The 25,700-nt window shown below is 51.6% G+C and overlaps 3 protein-coding genes across 9 annotated transcripts in view; 2 read left to right on the top strand and 1 right to left on the bottom strand.

The window, feature by feature from the left end:
• Window positions 1-2,421, top strand: part of MAN2A2 (mannosidase alpha class 2A member 2) — a 21,382-nt gene extending 18,961 nt beyond the window's left edge. For all 6 annotated transcript variants that reach the window (XM_064267149.1, XM_003413881.4, XM_023553006.2 and 3 more), the window contains one exon: window positions 364-2,421. In XM_064267149.1, coding sequence (XP_064123219.1) covers window positions 364-516 — 153 coding nt within the window. In that variant the 3' untranslated portion in view covers window positions 517-2,421. The remainder of the gene's footprint in view (window positions 1-363) is intronic.
• On the bottom strand, window positions 1,727-11,823 carry HDDC3 (HD domain containing 3). Its single transcript, XM_003413882.4, has 4 exons — window positions 7,945-11,823; window positions 7,598-7,653; window positions 7,248-7,488; window positions 1,727-6,942 (listed from the first exon to the last, which is right to left on the bottom strand). The coding sequence occupies exons 1-4, from the start codon at window positions 8,054-8,056 to the stop codon at window positions 6,812-6,814; spliced, it is 540 nt and encodes a 179-aa protein (XP_003413930.1). The 5' UTR covers window positions 8,057-11,823; the 3' UTR covers window positions 1,727-6,811.
• On the top strand, window positions 11,751-25,700 carry UNC45A (unc-45 myosin chaperone A). 2 transcript variants are annotated; one of them, XM_010593815.3, is made up of 20 exons: window positions 11,751-11,875; window positions 12,081-12,242; window positions 12,485-12,521; window positions 12,818-12,993; window positions 14,689-14,781; window positions 15,245-15,412; window positions 17,044-17,212; window positions 17,489-17,659; window positions 18,434-18,605; window positions 20,015-20,315; window positions 21,089-21,183; window positions 21,444-21,585; window positions 22,172-22,312; window positions 22,521-22,648; window positions 22,822-22,888; window positions 23,322-23,435; window positions 23,650-23,765; window positions 24,605-24,722; window positions 24,809-24,964; window positions 25,060-25,700. In XM_010593815.3, exons 1-20 carry the CDS (start codon window positions 11,870-11,872, stop codon window positions 25,315-25,317), a joined length of 2,790 nt encoding a protein of 929 aa, XP_010592117.1. In that variant the 5' UTR covers window positions 11,751-11,869; the 3' UTR covers window positions 25,318-25,700. The 2 variants fall into 2 exon arrangements, with proteins under 2 accessions (XP_010592117.1, XP_003413931.1); XM_003413883.4 differs by having other exon boundaries at window positions 11,792-11,920.

Raw genomic sequence — 25,700 nt, 5'->3', positions numbered from 1 at the left:
CAGAAATAAAACACCAAATACCATCATGCTGTTGATTGCTAAGCTCTTAGAGGTTTTGTGATAAATGTGTACGTGTGCTGGGTTCCCGTGATTCAGGAGTGAACCAAGACATGGTCCCTGTCTTCAATGAGCTCATAGTTCAGTGTAACAAAGGTTCCTACCTTGGGATCCACAGACAGACTTTCAGGTATATTAAACCCCTGAGATAGTAGGCAAACTCTTGTGTGTATGTAGGCATGTTGCTCATGAGAAGGGCCAGTGCTTCTGCCAGATTCTTAAAGAGGTGACACCCGGGATAGATGAAGAGCTGGTTACCTAGTGTATCAGCACCCAGCTCAGCTGCACTTTCTCTCCTCTCCACAGGTGGCCCTGGGGAGCCTTTTCCATGGCCTGGATGTGGGTTTCCTGCAGCCAACCTCCTTGACCTTACTGTACCCTCTAGCCCCGCCCTCCAACAGCACCGACATCTACTTGGAGCCCATGGAAATTGCCACCTTTCGTCTCCGTTTAGGCTAGGGCTTCTTGTGGCCTGAAGAAAAGTTCACCCACAGGGACTGCCTTAACATGAGATCAGGTTGGACAAGCCACATTGAATACCCTGTCCCGATCTGCTTCTCAGAACTGTGACAGACTGGGCCCTGCCCTCATTTTGTTTATTGTTGCTTCTGTGTTTGGGGGCAACCTGCAAGCCCAGTGCTGTGTAGATAGGGCAGATGCTGGTGAGAACAAGGAAAGGCGGCCATTGGTCAGAGTGGGTGGTGCCATACTCAGCTTTGGGGTGTGAGTGGCTGGCCAGCTGGGCACAAGCCTCAAGCCACCATCCTCTTCCCAAAATGGGATGTAGAGGAAGCAGGGACAGGAGAGGTCAGGGGAGGCTAAGTGTGTAACAGCCCAGCACCAGGGTCACTGTAGGTGAGAGCTGGCTCTAAGGGGAGTGCTGTGGGTGTGTAGACTACTTATCCTGGTGTGACAGGCAGCAGCAGTGTGACTCTGGAAGTTGGGGGTAGGGACCCAGAGTTAGCAGTTGGGGTGGAGGAGAAGGAATCCCCATTTCTCCTAAGAGAAGGCCCAGCTGCTTTCCGTGAGGCTCCACTCAGTGCTCCCCAGCCTGCACGCCATGCCTGGGGGTGCAGTGCAGCAGGAAGGACTCTGTAAGGACTGGACACTATGTTGTGGCCAGAGGACACTTCAGGTACCAAAATCCCATCTCATACTGGGCACTTGGTCTGTGTGATTTGTATGGTGACAGCAGGTGTGGGGTGTCCTCTGCCCTACCTGACTCTTGCCTTGGTTCCCGTGCTCTGTACCTCACTGTCCCCAAGAGCCCTTTCCTGTCATACGGGGTTTCGCTAGTAAACTTCCTTCCCTGGAAAGAAAGTGAAGCCTCTAAGACCCCATGTGCATGGGCACCTGGAGAAGGCTTTCAGCAGAGTCCCTATAGTCAGGCCTCGAAGCTTCACCTCCAGCCATCCTTCCCAGAAGCATTCAGTTCCTGGCACAGGGCCTAGGGCTCTGTAGAGTCAGTTAGGAGGCAGTATGGCTGCTTGCCAGCCTTTATTTCAGCTTCAATTAATAGAGAAAAATTTTTGATAGTCTCTATAGATGCTGAAAAGATACTTGGTAAAAATTAAAAACCATCCCTTGTTCAAACTCTTAGTAAGTTAAGACTAAAAAGAAACATCCTAATCTAAATAAAGGTCTCTGTCAGAAACCAACAGCGAATGGCATCCTAGAGTCAGACACCACAGACATGCCCAGTGAAGTCAGAAACCAACCAGGGCACTGCTCGCCCTGAGGGTGATGAGGGGTTACCATTGTCATTATTTGCAGATGATAGAAGTGCCTACCTATAAAATCTAAGCAAATCAGCTGAAGACTAATATAAGCATTGTGTAAGTCGACCCAAATGAAATGCATATCATGCTCTTGTAAAGATTTTGTTTCTCCACAAATCAACCCATAAATTCAGTGTAATTCCAGTGAGAATGGATACTTTTTGGAATTTGAAAGGTTCTGAAGTTCATTTGGAAGAGGAAGTGTGTGAGAATACTAAGACAGTTCTGAAAGATGCTGGTGAGTTGGGGAGGTGGGATAAGATACTTCTTTGCCAGTTTTCCAGAAGGACTATGCAGCTAAAAAAGAAAAACCATGGGTTAAATCAGTATGGAACTGGAGTGGGCTCAGATAGACCACCTGATGGAACAAAACAGGATCCAGAAACAGACCCAGGTGTACAAGAATTTAGTTTATGATAAAAGTGGTAGTTCCAATGGGGCAAAAATGGATTATTTAATAAATAGTACTCTGAGACAACTGGCTGTCTATTAAAGTAATAGAGCTCTACCTCATAGCTTAGACAAAAATTCTAGGTGGAAAAAAATAAAACTACAAAATTACTGAAGAAAACATAGGCTATCTTTATACCTTTGGTGTGGGGAAGTCTTTTCTAAAAAGTAACAAGAAGCCTAAAAGACATAGGGGAAAAGATAAAACAGATTTTACCATCAAAAAAATATTGAAAGTTCCTGTATGATGGAAAACATCAAGGTTAAGACACAACAGATTTGGAGAAAACATCTGCAGCATATAAATCAGTGGTTACAATCGCTTCAGGGGAAAAGCTTGCTTTGGGGCCTTTAGAGGAAGTCCCTGGGGCCTGCCAGCTAGCTGCCTAAAGATTCAAGGGTGACACAGCTGAGTTCTTCCAGGCCATCCAGGCCTGTTGCGGGGCTCAGATTCTAGTTTCTCCACTTGTTGTATGACCTTAGGCATGATACTAAACCTGTAAAGTCTGCGTTCTCAACTGTGTCTAATATGAAGTGCTTAGCATAGTGCCTGGTACATATACCAAACAAAACCCATTGCTGCGAAGTCAATTCCAACTCGTAGTGACCGTATAGGACAGAGTAGAACTGCCCCATAGGGTTTCCAAGGCTGTAAATCTTTACGGAAACAGATTGCCACACCTTTTTCCCACAGAGTAGGAATTCATTCAAACCACTGACCTTTCATTTAGCAGCCAAGCACTTTAACCACTGTGCCACCAGGGCTCCTTTTTGGTACATATAAGATCTCAACAAATGTGAGCTCTAATCATATTAGTAAAGGATGCTAATCAATTACATCACATAAAACAAAAAACCAACCCATTGCTGTAGAGTCGATTCTGACTCATGGCAACCCAGTAGAACTGCCCTATAGGGTTTCCAAGGAGCGCCTGGTGGATTCAAACTGCCAATCTTTTTGGTCAGCAGCTGAGCTCTAAACCGCTACACTACCAGGGCTACAATTACATCATGTTGTTTTTGTTAGGTGCCAACGCGTAGTGACCCTGTGCACAACAGAACAGCCCCATCCTGTGTCATCCTCATGACTGTTGTTATGCGTGAGTCTGTTGTCGTAGCCATCGTGTCAGTCCGTCTCTTTGAGGGTCTTCTTTTTCGCTGACCCTCTACTTTACCAAGGGTGATGTCCACCTTTATCATAGCAGGTGTTATCTGCCGGTATAACTTGGAATTAAACGATAGGGGAGAATCTCTGAGCCCCTAGGAAATTAGCAGAACAAAGGATATTATCTTTGGAGGTCTTAGATGTACAGTGAAATCATTCATCTGCCAGAAAGCACAGTGCTGTTTTCATCCTGCATATGAGCCTTTGAGAACTACTTAAGGCAGCATTGCTCAATGTGTTCAAGATGGCGAGAATTGCTTGTTGAAACTACAGATCTCTGTCCTATCCCGAAGAGGACTGCTCCTTCAGCCTGGATGCTGGAGATATATGGACCACAGCTGCCCTGAGGCTGGCGTGTAACATGAGCAAGAAACAAAACCTTGTTTTACTACTTAGGGTGAAAAAAAAAAAAAAGATTCCGAGGCACAATCCATTGAACCAATTCCTGGGAGTAGGAGCCAAGGAATGTGCATTTTTAACAAGCTCCCCAGGTGATTGTTTTGCACACACAGTTTGGAAGTGGACCTACTATCTAAGACAAGTAGCAACCCTTACCGTCAAAACCTCAGTTCTAGGGCTATAATCAGAGCCAGGACATAATGCAGATGCAGATTCAACCACTGGAAATAGAATTCTGTCTCTCCCTGCAGCCTTTCATCCACTTAACTATCAAGTTTCTATGGAGAAGGACAAGTTGTATGGCCAGTTGTTGTTAGGTGCCGTGGAGTCGGTTTCGACTCATAGTGACCCTGCGCACAACAGAAAGAAACACTGCCCAGTCCTGTGCCACCCTTAAAATCATTGTTATGCTTGAGTGCACTGTTGCAGCCACAGTGTTAATCCACCTCATTGAGGGTCTTCTTCTTTTCTGCTGACCCTGTACATTGCCATGCGTGATGTCCTTCTCTAGGGACTGATCCTCCTTGACAACACGTCCAAAGTATGTAAGATGCAGTCTTCCCATCCTTGCTTCTAAGGAGCGTTCTCGTTGTACTTCTTCCAAGACAGATTGTTCGGCAAGTTGGAACCAGGATATGTGTAGGTTGTGAAGTGCCCTATCATCACAGATTTAGTAACGTATAGTTAATCTGATGGTGGTGGTTGTAGTTTGGTTATACAGTGAAACCTGGGAGAGCTGGAACTTGACAGGACTGCCTTGTTTTTCTGGGTCTCAGAAGTTTCCTGCCTTTGACAAGGTGCAGTCTTTACCACTTTTCTATCATTCTGTTACAGGAAAACGCTTGCATTTTCCTTCTCTGACAGGTTTCTGCCTTAAGCAGGTACCAGCTTTTGCAGGTTTTACTGTATAGGAGAGTGTCTTTGTAGGAAAAACACACTATTTAGAAGTGATAAAGCATCAGATCAGTAACTTAATCTCAGATGCTTCATGGGAAAAAGTCATTTGTACTGTTACCTCTAACTTTTCTGTAAGTTTATGATTGTTCAGAAAATTACTGAATTAAAAAATAATATCCTGGCTCAGGTCAAGAGCAGATTAACTAACGAAGTCTCAGACTCATAACCCAGATCCACAAGCCAAATCAGACCTGATCTTTATTTACAATGTCCAGTGCTTGGAGCTGACTTCAAGTCTGGTCACTCTTCTCTGATCAAAAAGGACCAACAGTGTGTAGAGAGGGAGTCAAGAGGCGTGGATTCTGGTCCTGGTTCTGCCACTCTTGATCTATTCGGCCATGTGCAAGTCTTCTCACTTTTCTGACCTTTGTATTTCTTCTCTGTAAAATGAGAATAGTTCTACCCTGCCTATCTCACCAGGTTATTCAAGAGAAGAGATAACAGGTGAAAAGGTTTTGTAAAAACATCCAGCACCTTATGAAAATCTTTTTATCTTTACATTCTAAAGGCAGACGGGGCGGGGGAGTCAATGTTAATGTTCTGAAACTTTAAACTTAAAAACTATTCAAAAACTTAGGTAAATAAAAAGTGTAAGGATGAAAGTAAAGATTGCTGTAATCCGACATCTGCAAAACTAAAGAATTTTTTTTTTTCTCCAAAACGTACCACATCCTGGTCTGGCTGAAGAGAATTACACAAAGCTTCATTTATTCGTTTATCTGGGACCATGTTGAAACTCGTTTTTTATAGTCAACTTTTGTGTTGCTTTTCACCTTCACAAAGACCCTGTAGTGGGACCTCTTTTGGGCAAAAACTCATTGCAGCCCCAGAAAAAGTGGCCTTTGACCTAACAAATTCCTCGTCCCCCAGATGTTCTCTTTTCATGGCGCTTCAAGAAGCCTCCACAGCTCAACAGCGATCAAAAACCATCGCCCGGAGATTACTCCAGCCCGGCGCCAGGGGAACTCTACCGCTTCCGCCTCCAGCCGCTGTCCCAGGGACACTTCCAGGGACGCCCGGAAGCTCCTGTCGCTTAGCAACCGAAGGATTCCCACAGTCTAATAACGCTTTGGAATCGAGTCGACTGCAACGGGGTACTAAGGCCTTGAGTGGGCTGCGAACTGCCTGAAGTTTCCGTTCCGGTCTAGGGTATGGTACCCGCAGCCCCCTCCTGGTCCTTTCATATTGCTACTGAGTCCCTCCAGTGCCAGCAAGGTTTGCCAGTTAGCGAGAGGCACTCTTTTTTCAATACATTTGTGATCCCTTCCATTTCTTGAGCATCCATATGTCAAAACCAAAAAAAAAAAAAACTAAACCCATTGCCATCGAGTCAATTCTGACTCAAAGCGACCCTGTAGGACAGGGCAGAACTTCCCCATAGGATTTACCAAGGAGCACCTGGTGGATTCAAACTGCTGACCTGTTGGTTAGCAGCCGTAGCTCTTAACAACTATACCACTAGGGTTTCTATATGTCAGACGCCACATAATCTAACCCAGATAATTACACAACCCATCTCACTGATAAGGAACCCAGGTTCGAAGGGGCCGAGGCCCTCAGCCTGAAGGACCTGTACAGAGGGCACACAACTGGACCCTCCCTTGCTGAAGCCCGCAGTCTTGGCCAGCATTCTACCTACTGCTTTCCCACTCAGGAGGCCCGAGAAGGAGCAGCAGCAATTCGAACCTTTACCTAAAATGCTTTATTTTCTATTACGACTTATAAGCCCAAGTCCCCAGGGGGCCAGAGATCCCACCATACATAACAGCAGACAGAGCCAGGGCCTGGTGAAAGGGAGTGAGAAATGGATGGGGTGCATTCAATTCCCATAATCCTGGCTCTGGGGGGAGACCTTCAGAGTGAGAAAAAGCAAGTGTTTTTAGTCTGTCTGATACCTGGACTAAACTAATCAGGTGCTCAGGTGGAAGTAAAACGCTGGGGTATGAATCCTCCCCTGGCCTGGGCAAGGCTGGAGTCTGTGCTACCCGAAGGCTCCAAGCACCGCTCAGAGTGTCAGCCCCCGGTCCTCAAACAGCTGCTTTAGAGCTTCTTCTAGTTGCCGGTTTGTTCCCTGAAGCCCCCTCACCACCTGCACTGCCCACTGGAAGTATTCTTGAACTCGATGTTCTGACCATCCTGTGTAAGAGTAGACAGAAACCTGCTCGTGTAATGTCAAAGACATAACCATGGCTTTTGCGCACTTTCTTGAGGGCTTGATGCAGGGCCGTGAGTTCCTGGTGGGATAATTTATTCTGAAAACTTTCCTTCGGCCCACCTATTGTATTTATAACCTTATGAAAAAAGATCAAAGAATGGTCTATAGGATTACTTCGGGGGATTAACAAGTTAAATCCAGGCTTTTTGGAGGGGATCTGACCAGGCTGTGCGTCCAGAAGGTGGTCATCCCTCCCCTTTCCCTGACAGCAGGTGAGGGACCATACCCTTTGGGGTGCAGCGATTCAGGTCCCTCAGATTGTACAGCTTGTCTGCCAGCTTCACCAGTTTAGCCCCGGGGCTGCTGTGGGGAGCCTGCTCCACCTGCAGCCGCTTTCTCTCCAGCTTGGGCAGAGTCTTGTCATCTGTCACCTCCTCCACCAGGCGCCGCACTTGTGCCCCAAAGTGCAGCTCCACTTCATCCAGGGTAGTGTCTGTGTCCTCCACCGTGTCATGGAGCAGGGCTGCCTGAAGGCAGGGCTCCCACTCAATCCTGTGACACCAGCCAAGGGGCGCCCAGAGCTGAATGGGGCCCCTGAACCCCAACCCAGTCTCCTAGCAGAGTAGGGGGAGTTACCTGTAACACCACAATATCAGTGATTCCCGCCTCATGGGTCAGGATCCGAGCCACACCTGACGGGGAAAAGCAAGAAGTCAGATCGGAGGCAGCCGCAAGGAGGCGTGTTGCGGGTTTTGCAATCAACCAGGTGCGGCTCCTTACTAGGTGGGTGACAAATGAAAAAGGGAAGAATCACGCCTGCCGCATTGGATTGGTGTGAAGCTTAAACGCCATATCGCACGAACAGTGCCTGACACCAAGTTCGGTACAGAGCAGGTGCTCTATGAGGGGCACGTCCTCGTGTCCCCTTCCCTGTCCCTGATCCCCAGGCGCCGAGGCGGTTGCTCCCCAGCCTGCGTGCCTACCGATGGGGTGATTGATGTAGGGCGTCTCTTCGGGGTCCTTCCGCCGCTGCTGTCGGTGCTTGCGAGCCGCGAAGTCGGCAGCCTCCATTAGCTGTGCCACTTCGGAGTCCATCGAACGGGTCGTGCGGGTGGCTGTGGCCGGGGCAGCAGGTGAGCCCAGCAGGAGCGTCCACAGCGCCCCCTGGTGCCGCGGAGGCCCGAGGGACTGCGGAATCCCTTACTCCAGCTAGCTGCAACCGGGCCTGACCTAGAGGGCTTCCTGCTCCAGGCCCTTCCCAAGGGATAACTTTGAGGCAGGCAGCCTCAGACCCCAACCTTTCTGAGAGACACCTGCTCTGGCTTACCCTCCTACACCGAGGAGAATAAGCTGCACATTCTTCTAAAATTGTCCTTCACAAGATAACCACAGAATGGGCCACCACAGATGGCCTCAGCCGGCCTCTGGGTGGAGACTTAACCTCCTAATGGAAAGAAAACCAACCTCTTCCTCCATCCTGGGAGATCGAACCCTTGTCTAAAGAAAATGCATAGTCATCCCCAGACTCTGAGTGCCTACCTGAAGGTCAATCCCAAATATTACAATGAATTTGCATTTCCTTGCCTGCTCTCTGTAAAAGCCCAGCTCCCCTAAGCTGCCTAAGATCAGTCTTGGAAGCAGCAGCCTGGATTGCTTCTTTCCTTGTACAATGAAATGAAGGCGTCTTTCTGATCTCCCACCTCGGCCTCTTGTTTATTGGCTGTAACAAGTCACACCGAGCAAAACCTGGGGGTTTGCACCTGGCAACAACATCAAGGGCACAATAAGCAACTGGTATGGGGAGCTGCCCTCTGTATTGCAGGCCCTGATTCAGTGCATTTTGCTGGGTGCTGGGGGTACAAGACAGACATGGCCTGGCTCTCAGGGAGTCCACAGTCTGCCCACAGACAGTAACACACACAGTGAAGCTGAGTTTAGGGCAGGAAGTTGCAGGGGCCTCTGGTGCCCCAGTGAAAGGGCATTTCACCTAGCCTGGGGTCAGAGACAGCTTCTCCCAGGAGGGGCCTCTCCCCCCATGAAAAGACAATCTTTAACCTGTCGGTGCTCAGAAAATTCTCAATTCAGCTGATCATAGTTCTCCCTACAAGACATGGGCCTGGTTGCTATGGGCACAGAACCTCATCTTTGGGCCCATGAGACCCTAGGGAAGTTAGAAACTACACTGGGAGCCCTGCCTAATTGCTTCAGATTTAGGCTCTCAGTGAGCAGTGCTATTTCTGCAGGAACTGTTTTCTTTGCTCTCAGTTGCTAGAATGAAATTTACATTGCTTTCTTGTGCCATAGGACGCCTATTTCAATCCCCAGGCACCTGCTGTGGGCCCCTGGGGTGGTGAGTGTTGTCACTGCTGTTCTGGGAGCATGTGTTGTCAGGCTGGGGTAGACATCGAAACAACACTTAAAGTTGCTGGCTGTGGCCTCAGGCTTTCTGAAGAAATTCTCTGCATCAGTGGATGGCAACTATGCAGTATGAAGGGTAAGAGAGCCCTAGAGAACCCTTTCCTCCCTCCCCCCACCACCACACACACACACAAGCTTCAAGCTTCCCTGTGAGGTGGATTGGCTAACTGCTAAGTGTACTACAACCAGACAGGTAGCTTTTGCGCTTTGGCCGTAGCTGGGGCAGGTGATGGCTCAGAGGAAAAGTTACCAAAAAGGACTCATCCATGGATTTCACTTAGTCTTGGTTGTGGAGTTTAGAAAGGGAAGTTCCAAATGCCAGTCTCTGGGGCTTGAAATGGAATGGTCAGAATCCCCAGGACTTCCACAGTAGCCTTTAAGTTGGAAAGTGAGTGGAAAGAAACAGCTGTAAATCCATGTCTGTTCTTCAGACTAATGGCTCAACTTTTCTCTAGTCCTTCATTCTGTCCTCTAGTCTTCTCAGCCTTTTCTCTTTCAGCTCAAAAAGCTGTAAGCAGCTTGGAGCCACAGTCCCCACATTTTCCAAAGAGGGATAGAAACTCAGTCCCTTTCTTCTCTCTTTTGAGGCCAGTGACAGAGAAGCTTCAGGTTTGCGTTAATGGTGCCTCAGGACCTCGGGTTTAATTTTTATTTCCTTACTGTCTGCAGTCATGACTTAGAAAGAGAGATGTTGAGGTTTCTAGGACCAGGGCTGAGGTGGAAGTGACTTCACATGGGCTTCCAGAGAAAGCTGGGCCCCCTGCTGACAGGCCTGTCTGTGGGGCTACCACTGCTCTTCAGCTGGGTGACCCTTGCCCAGCCGACCTCTCTCTCAGGTACAGTACTTTCCACCTCACCGCCCACCCCACCCCACCCTAAACGTCCTCTACTCTCAGCAGATGCATGGGTTACTCTGGGGAGCCGTTAGGGAGGTGAGGAAGGGAGCCTGCCCCTCTGGGACTGGCTGATCCCTTTCATTCTCAGGAACAGGTGGGGTGGGATGTGGGCAGATCTCTCCTGCCTGTCTCCAGCCCCTTCGCCCCTCATTTCAGCATTGGCCCACCACCCCCACTTGTGCCAGACCACCTGGGACGCCGATGGCCGCCACTACACGGGTTTCTTCTGTCCTCGGCTTTCTGATACTCCAGAGGAAGCCTACTGCTGCCATCTGCAGGCTGCAGGGGCCTCCTGCTGCACCCAGGCTGAGTTTGAGGCCCTGTACCAGGTCAATGTGTCCACCCTTCGGCCCCCTCCCATTCTCAGGTGAGAGCTCCAGCGGTGAAACAGCCGAAGAGCCACTGGGACACTAACAGCGTGTTCCAGGATCTGGGGTTCTGTTCCTAAATTCCAGATGAAGGACTGTAGCTTACAGACTAGTGGAGGAATGGACATTAAACAGAAATTATATGAAGAAAATGTTCAGGGGCTGTGAAGTGGATAACTGGAAGCCATGGTGTGTTTTGGGTGAAGGGTTAAGCCTGAGAGGATCTTGTAGCCCATGGATTACACACTTTATAGTAGGAAGGGCCGGATTACCCATATAAGCAAGGTACAGCATGGGCCCAATTGTGTTTTCCCACCAATCTGTGGTGCACAATTTCACCTGTCCCCCACCACGTCAAGATGTGGTGAAACACATATGAAATTGCTCACTACTGCTTAGCAAATAAATACAATTAAACTTGTGTGTACCTTGCTCTATGCAAGCCGGTGCATACCCTGCTTACTGGTTAATCCGCCCGATAACCAACCAACCAGCAAACCTGTTGCCATCGAGTAGATTCGACTTATAGTGACCCTACAGGTCAGAGTAGAACTGCCCATAGAGTTTCCAAGGAGCTCCTGGTGGATTCCAGCTGGTGACCTTTTGGTCAACAGTCCTAGCTCTTAGCCACTATGCCGCCAGGTTTTCCATCCCCTCGATAGGGGTTTTAAATCCTGAAGCTACCTGTAGATGTGTTCAGGGTACCGGTAAGCCCCTGAATTTGTATGGGAATATTTGTGTGCATGCATGTCTTCATTTATACAGGAAGGGGGTCCCAATTTTCATAGGGTCTGTAACCTACAGTCTGGAGCATCAAGTCTACAGGCCCCTGATACGCTCCCCTTTTCCACAGGGGCACAGGCCGGCTCCTAGCGCTGAGCCTCTACAGCCTGTTACTCCTGGTCCTGATGACTGTGGACCTCGTGCACTTCTGCCTTGGTCGTAGCCCTGGTCGCCGCGGACCACGCGCTTTCTCCTCCGCCGCGCGCCCCCTGCAGGTCCCTGCAGGAACAGACTAGAAGCCCCCGTAGCAGCTCTGCGCCTGTTGACCCGGGCGACAGCCCCGCCCCTTCCTCTGGGCGCGCTCTCTCCTTAGCCCCGCCCCTGCCCTGCGGCTGCCGCTGACGCAAGGCTGGGGCGGGGCCAGCAACAACACATTCCAGAGCCTAGACACACCCTCCGCCCCAGAGACTGCGCCTGCGCCGTTCCGGGACGTTTGTTCCGCGATGACTGTGAGTGGTCCAGGGACCCCTGAGCCCCAGGCCGCCGCCCCGGGGGTGCGTATTCATCCCCCGGCGCCATCCGTCTTCGCATCTGCCCCGACCATTGCCCGCCTCCTTCTCCCCCAATCATCACCCAATCCTCAGCCTCCTCTCCCCAGCTGCCTGGCTCTGCCCTGTGCCCAGTCCCGACGTCTGCACCCCTTTCTCTCCACAGGCAAGCTCAGGGGAGCAGCTGCGGAAGGAGGGCAACGAGCTGTTCAAACGCGGAGACTACGAGGGTGCCCTGACCGCCTACACTCAGGCCCTGAGTCTGGAAGCGGCGCCCCAGGACCAGGCCATTCTGCACCGGAATCGGGCCGCCTGCCACCTCAAGCTGGTGAGGAAGCTGGGCTAACATACCCCTGGCCTGCGAGGTTTCCGATTTGCTCATCTTGTCTGCTGCTTGGGCCGTGGCTGGGCATTCACCTTCTTATAGGCCACCCACGCTTGTCACATGTCTTTTGGGCCTCGGAGTGGTGGGGGATCAGGTGACCCTGGACGCCAAGCATCCCTCTGGTGCCTGATAGTGCCAGAAAGGGAGATGACCAGCTTCTCAGGCTTCTGTTCTTTCTCCTACAGGAAGATTATGGCCAAGCGGAAATCGAGGCCTCCAAAGGTAGGGGAATGTGGGCTCGTGTGGACCCGTGGGACTTCTGTGGTGGCAAGGACTCTGGAACCACTGTACCTTCACACTCTTTTCCTCCTTTGGCCCCTGAAATGCACCTGCCTTCTTACTTTCCCATTTCCTGGGGCATTTCCTTTTCTACAGCTACCCTCACCTTTTCTGAGGCTGAAGTACTGAGCCCTGCATCCGTCCCCCCTCCTTCCTCTGGCCCTCGAGACCTTTCCCTTCTGCCCTTGCCTGGAGACGGTGGCCTCACGGGTGCTGACAGAGCTCATGTTTGTGCTCAGCCATTGAAAAAGACGGCGGGGATGTCAAAGCACTTTACCGGCGGAGCCAAGCCCTAGAGAAGCTGGGCCGCCTCGACCAGGCTGTCCTTGACCTGAAGAGATGTGTGAGCCTGGAGCCCAAGAACAAAGTTTTCCAGGAGGCCCTGCGGAACATTGGGGGCCAGATTCAGGAGAAGGTGTGTGAGTGACCGAGAGATGGAGGTGTTGATCGATGGTAGAGGAACATTGATAAAGGAACCTGGGCCAAGGGTATAAACACGCAGCTCACGGGAGAGGAGACACTGATGACAAAGAAGCATATACAGAGATGGTTACACTTGTCGGTGATTAGAAAAAAGCAAATTTAAATAACAGCAAGGTACTCTTACTTGGTGGTCCATTTGGCAAACATTTAAAAGTTTGTACATGTGGCTAGAAGGAGGGAGGCAGACTGTTGGCAAGTTATAGGGATGTGGATTCTTTCATGACTGCCGGGGAGGTGTGAATTGGTCCAGCTCCTCTGGAGGGTGCTTTAAACCAAAAAACCCAAACCCGTTGCCATCGAGTAGATTCCAACTCATAGCGGCCCTATAGGACAGAGTAGAACTGCCTCATAGGGTTTCCAAGGAGTGCCTGGTGGATTCAAACCTTTTTTGGTTAGCAGCCATAGCTCTTAACCCCTATACCACCATGTGCCTGTTTATTCCAGCCTTGTCTGTAGTAACAAAAAATTGGGACTTGTCTAAATGTCCAACAATAGGGGAATGGCCTTACTATAGACTCCTGTGTTAGCAAGAGTAGGTGAATCCACGTTTATTGAGTTGGAAAGCTCTCTGACACCTGTTGAGCAAAAAGAGCAAATGATAACAATGAAACATGAAATATGATACCGTTTATGTTAAAATGCTGTCCCGTATACACACCTGAAACGGTGCTATGTTTGTTTCTATGGGTATACTTGGATATCTAAATACAAAGAAAAAAATCCTAAAGATACACCTCAAAGTGATAACAGTGTGATCCTTGGGGAAAGGAGTGGTGGGCTTTTCAAAGGAAACTTGGCCTTGTCTGGTTTTTTTTTTTTTTTTTTATGAAGACATAGATTTGTATATGTAATTAAAAATGTATTTAGAAGAAAGGAATCTAAAGACCATTGTGAGCTGTAGGCAAGTTTGAATTAACCAGATAATTTAGTGTTAAAATGCTAACATAGTGGAGGCAAGTGATATGATGGCAGACATTGAAAGGTCGAGACCTAGGAAAGCCAATAATTTTCCTCTCAGCGCCAGCTCTGTTTGATTGGCAGTGGCTGCCTAAAGCCTTGTCTTGAGAAGGATTAGGAAAGAAGACTTGAGCAGGTCTTCTGGGCTTAGTAGGAGACATCCCATGACTGATTTAGTTACGTCTGCCATGGATGCAAGATGGGAGCATGTGACACACGTGCTAGGCCTATGCTATCCGTGCCCAGGACCTGGTGATCTTGCCTATCTAGATTATTTGAAAAACTGTCAAAGGGCAATTCTGAAGCTAAAGGGAGTTTAGTGCCACACGCTGCGTGCTCATGCTGCCACAACACAAATGGCACCACGGAAAGCGGGTTGCCTCAGCTAACTGGATGCCTCGCCTTCTGAATGGCACTGACTTCAGCATCAGCCCTGCCTCTTCTGCCCATATGGGAGGTAGCTCAGAGAGGAAAACAGCCCATGGGAAGTTTGGGAGGAGCTGTAAGGCGAGTCTCTTCCTGCCCAAGGCAGCTTGGTGCAATCCCTGAGCCCAGGCATCCTCACTGTGCCTCAAAGACAGGAGCCAGGCCCTGGGAGGAGCCAGCGAGAACCAACAGGTTGTCTTTTGGAGAAGGGTGATTTCTGCCATGCCTTGTTGGTTTGCCATAGGTACGATACATGTCCTCGACGGATGCTAAAGTGGAACAGATGTTTCAGATACTATTGGACCCAGAAGAGAAAGGCACTGAGAAAAAACAAAAGGTATGAGCCCGGGACTGAGCCAGAGGGGGCCAAACTCCCACTATAGCTGCCTGTCCAGCACACCCTCCCCGTTTGCTGATGTTGGCCCAGATGCCCCTGCTGGCCTGGTTGGGAGTTCTGAGGGCCTGGGGCCTTAGCGTGAACCAAGGAGAGGGAGTTAATATTGATGGAGCACCTTGTTGGTCAGGCCAGGAGCTAGGGGTACAGAGGTGACTGAGGTACCATACCTGCCCTTCAGGTTCTAGTGGAGACTCAGAACCCCATTTACTGTAATAGTCAATCCTGAGAGGATGCTTGTCCTTCCACTTATACATGAGGAAACTGAAGTTCAGAGAGGTTCAGTTTATGGCCACAGTCACTCAGCTGCTGAGTGGAGGTGGTGAGGTCCAGAGGTCAGGACCTCTGCTTGCCCTATCCCTGCTTTGTGCAGTGCTTATGTTATAATGTGCTTCCCTCAACACAGGCTTCTCAGAACCTGGTGGTGCTGGCCCGGGAGGATGCTGGAGCTGAGAAGATTTTCCGGAGCAATGGAGTGCAGCTCTTGCAACGGCTGCTGGACACAGGCGAGACCGACCTGATGCTGGCGGCTCTGCGCACCCTGGTTGGCATCTGCTCTGAGCACCAATCCCGGGTAGGTGGGGGAGAGGTTACTGCTTCGGTCACTCTGTCCATCCGTTCACTCAGCCTTCATCTGCTTACGAAAGAACTTAAAGCAGTGTTTTCATTTCATAGGGCTGCCATGGCAAATACCACTAACTGGGTGGTTTCAAACAGGAATTTATTATTCATAGTTCTGGAGGCCAGAAGTCAAATTCATGCTGTCGGCAGGGCCATGCTGTCTCTGAAGGCTCTAGGGAAGGTCCTTTCTTGTCTCCCCCAGCTCTGGTAGCCAGAGGTGTTCCTTGCTTGTGGCAGCATCACACCCATCTCTGCCTCCGTCTTCACATGGCTGTCTTCTCTCTGTGTCTCCCTCCGTGTCTCTTCTCTTGTAAGGACACCAGTCACATTGGGTTAGGGCCCAGTCTACTCCTGTGTGACTTCATGTTAACTAATAACATTTTTGAAGACAGAACCTCCAAACATGGCCACACTCACAGGTACCAGGGGTTAGACCTTTGACATATCTTTGTGGGGGATGCAGTTCAACCCATAACAACAGAGTACAAGGAGATGTTTAACAAGAGAGGAAAAAGAAAAATAGCACAAAAAAGACCAAAATAGTTGGGGATAAATGGGCCAGGAAAGAGGAGACACCGCCCTCTAACACCTGAGCACGTGCTCCCAGTGGGCTGTCTGCAGCTAATCCCAAAGGGACACCTGTCATTGACTCATCGTGTCCATACAGTAAAAGCAGGCACCTGTTTTTTCTCTGACGATCAGACTGGCTATTCCCCTGGAGACTGTCCTCCCAGCAAGCAGTGTGGTCAGCAGTGTCACCCATAGCATCTTTGCCTTTGAGACAGTGACCAGATACATAGGGCTTGACCTTGAACTGATTCCCAGCACGGAGTGAGGATTTCTCAGCATGGGACAGTTCAGTAAGAACAGCCCTGCCCCTGGGGCCAGTATGGTGAGCTGCAGATCCCCAGCCCTGGCCTGAGCTGGCTTGACCCTGGGGACAGGGACTGATCTCTTGGTCACTCCTAAAGGAGCTCACAGTGCCTAGATCAGGGTGAATCTGTGAAATAGTCCACAAAAGCTCTTTAGACTAAGCTCAGGCTCCATTTCTAGGTCTCCCTGGGCTAAGAATGGCAAAACTCACATGAATCCATCTACCTCTTGCAGCCTTCTTATTCATCCAGTGTGAACTAGAATAGACCTAGCTTAGAAATGGGGTGAAGAAGCCTTGCAGGCCCATCCAATGCATGTCCATATCCACAAGGTGTGGACAGGACTTCAGGGTTGGGACTGGGGTGGAACCAGGTGTCCTTGGGCCCGGTAGGTAGCTTTGTCCAGGTTTTTGTGTCTCCTTCCTGGGGAGCCGAAGCAGCTGCCCTCAGAGCTACAGTTATCCTTGTCTTCTCTGATTGGAGCCAAGTTGATCAGAGGTAGTGGCGAGCTCCTCTGGAATGTTCTCTCTAGGAAGCCTTTCCAATGAGATCTGGAGGCACACTTGAGACGGGCCCACTTTGTTTTCACCTGGAGCTAGTCCTTCCACCCAGATGTGTTCTCAATCCGCAGGCCACACTCTCGGACTCCTAGTTAGGAATCTTTATGGCTGCCCTTGCTAACAGGTGGCTTCTGTCCACTCTCCCACCCCAGACAGTGGCCACCCTGAGCGTGCTGGGAACTCGGCGCATGGTCTCCATCCTTGGTGTGGAAAACCAGGCTGTGTCTCTGGCAGCCTGCCACCTGCTGCAGGTTATGTTTGATGCCCTCAAGGAAGGCGTTAAGAAAGGCTTCCGAGGGAAAGAAGGTGCCATCATTGTGGGTGAGTGGAAGCAGGTCTGTGGTCCCTGGGACATTGCCATTGTGGAGGGGTGGGGCTGACCAGCCAGGCCAGCTCTTTTGAGACCAGACTTGGCAGCTGTAAATTGTTCAGGAATGTGTCTTGGTGACAGTATTTTACTCTAGATTCTAAGCAGCAGGGCTCTGGAGCCCGGCCCAGCACCCAGGATGCCGATGTCCCCTCCCTGTGCCTTCCTGGCCTGTTGGGGAAGTTCAAGGGTCAGACCCGCGCTGGGCCACCATGTCTTTCTGTTGGCAGATCCTGCCCGGGAGCTGAAGGTCCTCATCAGTAACCTCCTGGAGCTACTGACTGAGGTGGGGGTCTCAGGCCAAGGCCGAGATAACGCGTTGACCCTCCTGATTAAAGTGGTACCCCGGAAGTCTCCTAAGGACCCCGACAACAGTCTCGCCCTCTGGGTTATTGACCAAGGTATGTGACACAGTTTAAAAAAGAGAGAGAGACTGAACATATGTTGCTCGGGTGGCCCAGGCCAGTGTATCCCCAGGAGTTAAGAAAAGTTGCGATTGTGCCCAGACGTGTCCGCGTTGAAGTGCGCTGTGTGGCCTGTGTTGTCTCTGTGGGAACTCAAGGTTAGACCCTTTAACCCTCTACGTGCACGTCCGCGTACACATCAGACCTGCAGGCAGGCTAACAGAGCTCACCCCTGAGTGGGAGAGGCTAGGCTAGCTTTCTGTGTCTGAAGTTTCTTTCCATGAACATGTGTTATTTCTATGCTCAGGGAAAAAAAAAAAAAAAAAATCTAACATAAAAATCCAAATTTCCCTTGTCCCCTAAAAGATAAAGAAAAAACCTTTGCTTAAGGCCCTGCATGAGCACATCTGCTGGGTGCTTTCCCACACCTCATCTTTTTTTTTTTTACCCATAATTCCATGTGGTGTGGGCGTGATTTTCCTCTTCAGTTTTACAGATGGGGAACTTCAAACCCCAGAGCATTGGGCCCCACGTGTAGGACCCAGATGTAGCCCTCACTTTGAGGTCCTTGCCTGATACCACAACTGCCCCCCGTAGGTAGCAAGTCACCACCAGACTCTGCACCCGCTCTCATGTGGTTGTCTGGCCTCTGTACCTTCTCATCTCAGAGGGAGGTGCTCCTATCCTTCTGTGCCTCTCCTGGGAAACCTTTTCCCTTTATCTGTAGGGACTGGAACTACTGCTCTCTAGGATAAATAGGTGTCTTTTCAGGTCTGAAAAAGATTCTGGAGGTGGGGGGCTCTGTGCCAGACCCTCCTGGGGAGCTCACGGTGACCGCGAACAGCCGCATGAGTGCCTCCATCCTCCTCAGCAAGCTCTATGATGACCTCAAGTGCGATGCCGAGAGGGAGAATTTCTACCGGCTCTGTGAAAACTACATCAAGTAAGGGAGTCTCCCCATCTTGCATTGCCAGGGGGCCCAACAGAAAGTTCATTTTTTAAATTGTGCTTTAGATGAAGGTTTACAGAAGAGACTAGCTTCTCATTAAACAGTTAGTACACATATTGTTTTATGACCTGGTTAACAACCCCACAACATGTCAACGCTCTCCTATCTCGACCTTGGGTTTCCTATTACCAGCTTTCCTGTCCCCTCCTGCCTTCTAGTCTGGGCCCCTGGGCTGGTGTGCCCCTTTAGTCTCATTTTGTTTTATGGGCCTGTCTAATCTTTGGCTGAAGGGTAAACCTCAGGAGTGACTTCATTACTGAGCTAAAAGAGTGTCCGGGTCCACACTCTCAGGGTTTCTCCAGTCTCTGTCAGGCCTGTAAGTCTTTTTTTTGTGAGTTAGAATTTTATTCTACATTTTTCTCCAGCTCTCTCCAGGACCCTCTGTTGTGATCCTTGTCAAAGCAGTCAGTGGTGGTAGCCGAGTACCATCTAGTTGTACTGGACTCAGTCTGGTGGAGGCTGTGGTAGATGTGGTCCATTAGTCTTTTGGACTAATTTTTCCCTTGTATCTTTAGTTTTCTTCATTCTTCCTTGCCCCTGAAGGGGTGAGACCAGTGGAGTATCTTAGATTGCCACTCGCAGACTTTTAAGACCCCAGATGCTGCTCACCAAAGTAGAATATAAACATTTTCTTTATAAACTACGTTACGCCAGTTGAGCTAGATGTTCACCGAGACCATGGTCCCCACAGCCCTCAGCCCAGCAATTTGGTCCTTCTGGGAGTTTGGGTGTGTCTATGGAGCTTCCATGACCTTACCTTGGACAAGCCAACAAAAAGTTCTGATTCTTTGAGGAGGGACAACAGGGAAAGTAACCTTGGGGAGGACAGGCAGGGGATAGATAAAGTGGTCCTGAGCCCCTTCTTATTCCAAGTGACTTCAGCCAGGGAAGTTTTTTCTCAAATCAATTTTCTGATAACAAATGTTCTCAAGCACATACCATGTATGTTGAGCGCTTACAATGTATCTGTGCCGACACACCGGTGAACCGCGATGGTCCTTACCTTCAAGGAGCTTACAGTTTGGGGGAGGACCGATGATAAACACATTATGAAAGAAACAGAATGGTTTCAGAGCATGATAAGTTCAGGAAAGGAAATGAGCAGGGTCGCATGAGTGAGAGTAAGTGTGACACCCTGTTAGATGGTGTGTTATCAGGGATGGTGCAAATGAAAGCCCAGATAAAGAAAATCAGCAACTGCTGCCTGGGTAGAAATGTCCTAGTCCTTTCCTGTTGCAGCTTTTCTTAACATTTCTGCTAAAGTAGTGTAGTGGAGTGGGGAGGAGAAGGGTTGTCCTTTTAAGCTGGTCTAGGCATGACAGCTGTCACCCTGTGCCCCTCAGGAGCTGGTTTGAGGGCCAAGGGCTGGCCGGGAAGCTGCGGGCCATCCAGACGGTGTCCTGCCTCCTGCAGGGCCCAAGTGAGGCTGGCAACCGGGCCCTGGAGCTGAGTGGCGTCATGGAGAGCGTGATCACCCTGTGTGCCTCTGAGCAGGAGGAAGAGCAGCTGGTGGCTGTGGAGGCCCTGATCCACGCGGCCGGGAAGGCCAAGCGGGCCTCGTTCATCACTGCCAATGGCGTCTCGCTGCTCAAGGACCTATACAAGCGCAGCGAGAAGGACAGCATCCGCATCCGGGCGCTGGTGGTAGGACAGGGCCTGGGCTGGGGCGGGCAACCAGGCAGCCATGTCAGGTGCCAGCCTTACTGGTGTCTCAGGGTTTGGCACCAGCAGACACTAGAGGAATATTCAGGATACTCAGGGCCTTGTTGGGGCCGGAGGCCTGGGGCCTGGTTCTGTCTACCACAGGGCTTACGGTCAACTCGGGATGAGCCACGTTGAGGGGCCACTTGGAGGTATTGGGAGGAGCTCCTATGGGAGATGATGGTGGAGTTTGGAGGATGCAGCTGGGCTGTGTACAAAAGGCAGGGCCTGAGGGGGATGCAGGCATCTCCAGGAGCTGGTGTTCGGGGACTGCCTGGGTGGCTCTCCATGAGTGCACTGCACCCATGCACCTTGAGGAAGCTGGTTCTCCTGCTGGGGGCATTCAGTCCTAGAGAAATCCATCCCGTAAGAATTCTGGCCTTGGCTGAAGCACCTGTCTTCTTCCCGCACAAGCCTTAGCTCCACTTGCAAAGAGCTCTTTTGTACTGACACAGAAAGGAATGGAGCAAATCCCAGGTCAAGACCAGTGCAAGTTGGGCAGAGCTGGGGCCCAGGACAGTCCAGTGGTCAATGTTTCGGTCTGTATCAGTGTTATGTCACATAGCTACCCAACAGCTGATTTTCCTGCCAAATGCTCTGTATGGTAGCCTGGTGGAGCAGGGGGCAGAGTGCCAGGGAGGGAAGCCATGCCAGGTGCGGAGAAGCCCTGCCTTTGTCCCTGGGCCAGGCAGCTAGTTCTTGCCCTCTTCCTCCAGGGCCTCTGTAAGCTCGGCTCCGCCGGTGGGACAGACTTTAGCATGAAGCAGTTTGCTGAAGGCTCCACTCTCAAACTGGCCAAGCAGTGTCGGAAGTGAGTTGTGTGGCACTGCTGTGGCTTCCCACCTGTCCAGTAGATCCCAAGAAAGGGGCCCTGGGTGGAGGGCAGTTCCTGTGACTCTTCTCTGGCTCAGGCAGGGGCCGCTCTCCCCCAGGCAGACCCTCCTGGATCCTAACATGTGAACTGCTTCTGTATGTTGGGATGGCCAAACCCCTGGCTTTGCCCTCTTGATCCTCGTGTGCCTCTTCTTGCCCCCAGCTCTGACAGTCGTCCCCTACCCCCCACGCCCCCAGGTGGCTATGCAATGACCAGATCGACGCAAGCACTAGGCGCTGGGCAGTGGAGGGCCTGGCTTACCTCACCTTCGACGCTGACGTGAAGGAGGAGTTTGTGGAGGATGAGGCTGCTCTGAAGGCCCTGTTCCAGCTCAGCAGGGTAGCTCCCGAGCTCCTGCAGTCAGTCATCCTGGGGCACTGTCTGGGATTAGAGTTTACTAATCCCAGTGGAGGGGGAGTAGCCCTGGTAGCACAGTGATTAAAGTGCTTGACTGCTAACCAAAAGGTCAGTGGTTCAAAACCACCAGCCTTTCTGTGGGAAAAGATGTGGGAGTCTGCTTCTGTAAAGATTTACAGCCTTGGAGACCCTAGGGGGCAGCTATACTCTGTCCTTTTGGGTAACTCTGAGTCGGAATCGACTCCACAGCAGTAGGAGAAGGTTTTTTTGGTGGGTCTTAACCAATGGCTCTTGTGACTTTTTCTGAGAGATCCCAGGGAGGGTAGGTGGGTGGGTAGCTCTGGTGGCCACTTGGTGTGGCATGGGACCAACAGTGTCAGAAACCACCATCTCTTGGGAGGAGTTGGGAAGGTCAAGTTTGTGAGCTCCCAATGTCCAGAGCCAGGCTGGGGCCTCGGGAGGTACTCAGATTCAGCCTGCTGCCCGACTGGTCCAGCCAGGGATAGAATTGGGTGCCTGGGCCTTGACCTCTGGGATGACCAACTGAATGCCTTTCTGCTACTGGCAGTCCGAGGAGAGGTCTGTGCTGTTTGCAGTGGCCTCAGCACTAGTGAACTGTACCAACAGCTATGACTATGAGGAGCCTGACCCCAAGATGGTGGAGCTGGCCAAGTATGCTAAGCAGCACGTGCCTGAGCAGCACCCTAAGGTAAGGGGCCGCTAGAGGGGCTAGAGGTCTCCCTGACATTGGGACCAGTTGACCCAGGGCATTCACAGCAAAAGAGCCTCCTGTTTAAGTGGGTTTCTTTCCCTTCGCTTTGGTTGTTGCCACAGTCATCAATTTGTGCTATGAGGAGGGTCCCTCTTTCCCTGTCTAGTCAGCTGAGGTCCCTCTGCTAAGCTGTCTCCTTTCCCAGGATAAACCGAGCTTTGTGCGAGCTCGGGTGAAGAAGCTCCTGGCAGCAGGGGTGGTGTCGGCCATGACATGTATGGTGAAGACTGAGAGTCCAGTGCTGACGAATTCCTGCAGGGAACTGCTCTCCAGGTGAGCCTCCTGGGGCAGGGCAGGCCCTTCCCAGCTCCTAGGCCTTGGGCTGCCAATGTGACTGCAAGTCCTGGTGCCGGGGGCCTCTTGAAGGAAGGAGGGCCACCTGCATGGCCACCCCCACTGAGCAGAAGCCTGGGCCCTGTCCACCCACCACCGCCGTCTCCTCACAGGGTCTTTCTGGCTTTGGTGGAAGAGGTGGCAGACCGGGGCACTGTGGTTGCTCAGGGAGGAGGCAAGGTAAGCTGGTTGCGGACCCTTTCCTGAAGGCGGAGCCATTAGCCTATAAAACATGACTCCGGGGCTACTACGCCAGCCACTGGCATTGGCTATAGGACTGAAATACATTATTAACTACCAGCAAGAGCGTCTTGCTGCTGAGTGAGGGATGCTGAATTGGGCTGGCTCCGTACTTTGTGCCTCTAAAGGCCCTAGCTCTCCTCCTTTTCCTTTGTCACATTTCCCCCATGGCCCGGCACCCAGCACCATCCAAGTCCAGCCCTTGCTGGGTGTTTGAGGAAGTATTTGGGATGCTCCAGGAGAGCTCAGGGAGGTGAAAAGGGTCTCAGTAGGGAATATGGTCAAGCCTGGGGAGGGAGAGGGCACAGTCAGGGCCTCAGGGCCTGAGGGGATTGGCCTTGCACTCCTGGGCCCTGACCAGTTGCTCCTACAGGCTTTGCTTCCTCTGGCCCTGGAAGGCACTGACGTGGGGCAGACAAAGGCAGCTCAGGCTCTCGCCAAGCTCACCATCACCTCCAACCCAGAGATGACCTTTCCTGGCGAGCGGGTGTGTGTGTTCTGCCCCAGCCCTGGCCTCGCCTCACCCCGCCTTGGGCCCTGATGCTTCCAGCCAGGGCTGTAGCTCCTCCTTGGGTTGGGCAGGAAGTGGCAGCTTTGCTGAGCCCCAGGATGGGGAGGGTAGCACTCTTGGGGTGGGCTCCTCCCTGCAGGGACTGTGGGGCTGGCGGTGAGCAGCCCTGATGGGCAGGTGCATGTCACAGATCTATGAGGTGGTGCGGCCCCTTGTCTCCCTGTTGCACCTCAACTGCTCAGGCCTGCAGAACTTCGAGGCGCTCATGGCCCTAACGAACCTGGCGGGGATCAGCGAGAGGCTCCGGTGAGGACCCTCAGGATGTGGGACCTGGGCAGGACGTCGACATTTGTATTATCCCTAGTAGAGCCCTTTACAGTTTGGAAAGCACTCCTCAGCCATTGGCTCGTTTGAGCCTCACAGTGAGTCGTCCCCTGCATCGTACAGATGAGGAGACAGGTTAAGAGAGCTTGCCTCGTGCAGCACCCCTGAGAGGCAGCACAGCCCTGGGGGACAAAGTGTGGTTCTGGAGTCAGACAGTCTTAGTTCACATCCTGACTTCACTGGTCACTAGTTGTGTTACCTCAAGATACTTAACTTCTCCTTGCCTCAGCTTTCACTTCTGTGAAATGGGGATGATTGTAGTACTTCCCAGTGAGAGGTTACATAGAAAAGTACTTTGCACTTAGGTGCCTAGTACCTAGCAATGTGCCAGTACGTATCAGCTATTAGTCCTGATCGTGACCGTGGACACACTCCCCGGCCTTATTTTCCTCTTCCGCAAAATAGTAGTAATAATCACACCTGCATCTTCGCTGTAGGGCCATGGTGAGGATTAAGTAAAGCAAGTGTGTGGGTCAGCGTAAGTGCTCAAGTGTTAAGTGTCAGCATCACCATCACCACCACCCAAGTCTCCTAACTCCTAGTCGAGAGCATTTTCCGTGGCTCCATGTGGTCTCCTAGGCCAGGTTAGAAGGCTGGAAACCACTGCAGTCCATACCTGGTGTGGGAGGACCCTGGCCCCTTGGACATTGCCAAGGGAAATCCCTGGCCCAGGGCTCAATAACCTGTGGGGTGGGGTGGTGGTGGATGCAGAGGCTGTGATGATGCTGGCCCTCTCCCTCCCCCTTGCCCTGGCCCTGCAGACAGAAGATCCTGAAGGAGAAGGCCGTGCCCATGATCGAGGGCTACATGTTTGAGGAACACGAGATGATCCGCAGGGCAGCCACAGAGTGCATGTGTAACATGGCCATGTGCAAGGAGGTGAGGGCTGTCCCAGGGTGGTCACTGCGGGCCGGATGCAGAGGTGCCTCTGCCTGACTTAGCCAACCCTCCTCATCTGGCCACAGGTGCAGGACCTGTTTGTCGCCGAGGGCAATGACCGGCTAAAGCTGCTGGTGCTGTACTGCGGAGAGGATGATGAGCTGCTGCAGCGGGCGGCCGCTGGGGGCCTGGCCATGCTCACTTCCCTGCAGCCCTCGGTCTGCAGCCGCATCCCACAAGTGGTCAGTGCCTGTTCTGATGGTGGGCGAGGGCTGGGCCAGGAGCTCCCAGCATGGTGGCGCTGCTCAGTAGCCACACACTGCCCTGTGTCTTACAGACCACACACTGGCTGGAGATCCTGCAGGCCCTGCTTCTGAGCCCCAACCTGGAGCTGCAGCACCGGGGCGTCGTGGTGGTGCTGAACATGGTGGAGGCTTCAAAGGAGACCGCCAGCACCCTGATGGAGAGTGAGGTGCTGGAGATCCTGTCAGTGCTGGCTAAGGGCGAGGAGGGCCCTGTCACAAGGGTGGCTGCAGCATGCCTGAAGAAAGCAGTGGAATATGGGCTTATCAAACCCAACCAGGATGGAGAGTGAAGGGCTGCCCCTGGGTCCAAGGCTCAGGCACACCATACCTGCACACCTCACCTATCACAGCACCAAGAGTGAAGACAGAAGTAGCTTTAGCTGGTGAGAGCGGGGATGCCAGACATTCTTGCCTCTGCGTCTCAGCTGTTGCCGTTAGGAGCCACATGCAGCCACACAGTCCTGCTCTGCAGCACTGCCTCCAGCCTCACCCAGCAGAGCCCTTTCCTGTACTACTGTAGATGGCTGGGAATGGGGCAGGCGCATCCCAACTCGGCCTGTGGATTCCTGGGCAACAGGAAAGGTACATCAAGGAGCCGCATCTGCTGTGAGCATCCCCTGAGCCTGCTAGCAGGCCTGCCCTGACCCTCTAATAAAAGTGTGTGGAACTCAAA

The sequence above is a fragment of the Loxodonta africana genome, chromosome 13, assembly GCF_030014295.1.
Source record: "Loxodonta africana isolate mLoxAfr1 chromosome 13, mLoxAfr1.hap2, whole genome shotgun sequence".
Classification (NCBI taxonomy): Eukaryota; Metazoa; Chordata; class Mammalia; order Proboscidea; family Elephantidae; genus Loxodonta; species Loxodonta africana.
This window is presented reverse-complemented; position numbering and strand designations above follow the sequence as displayed.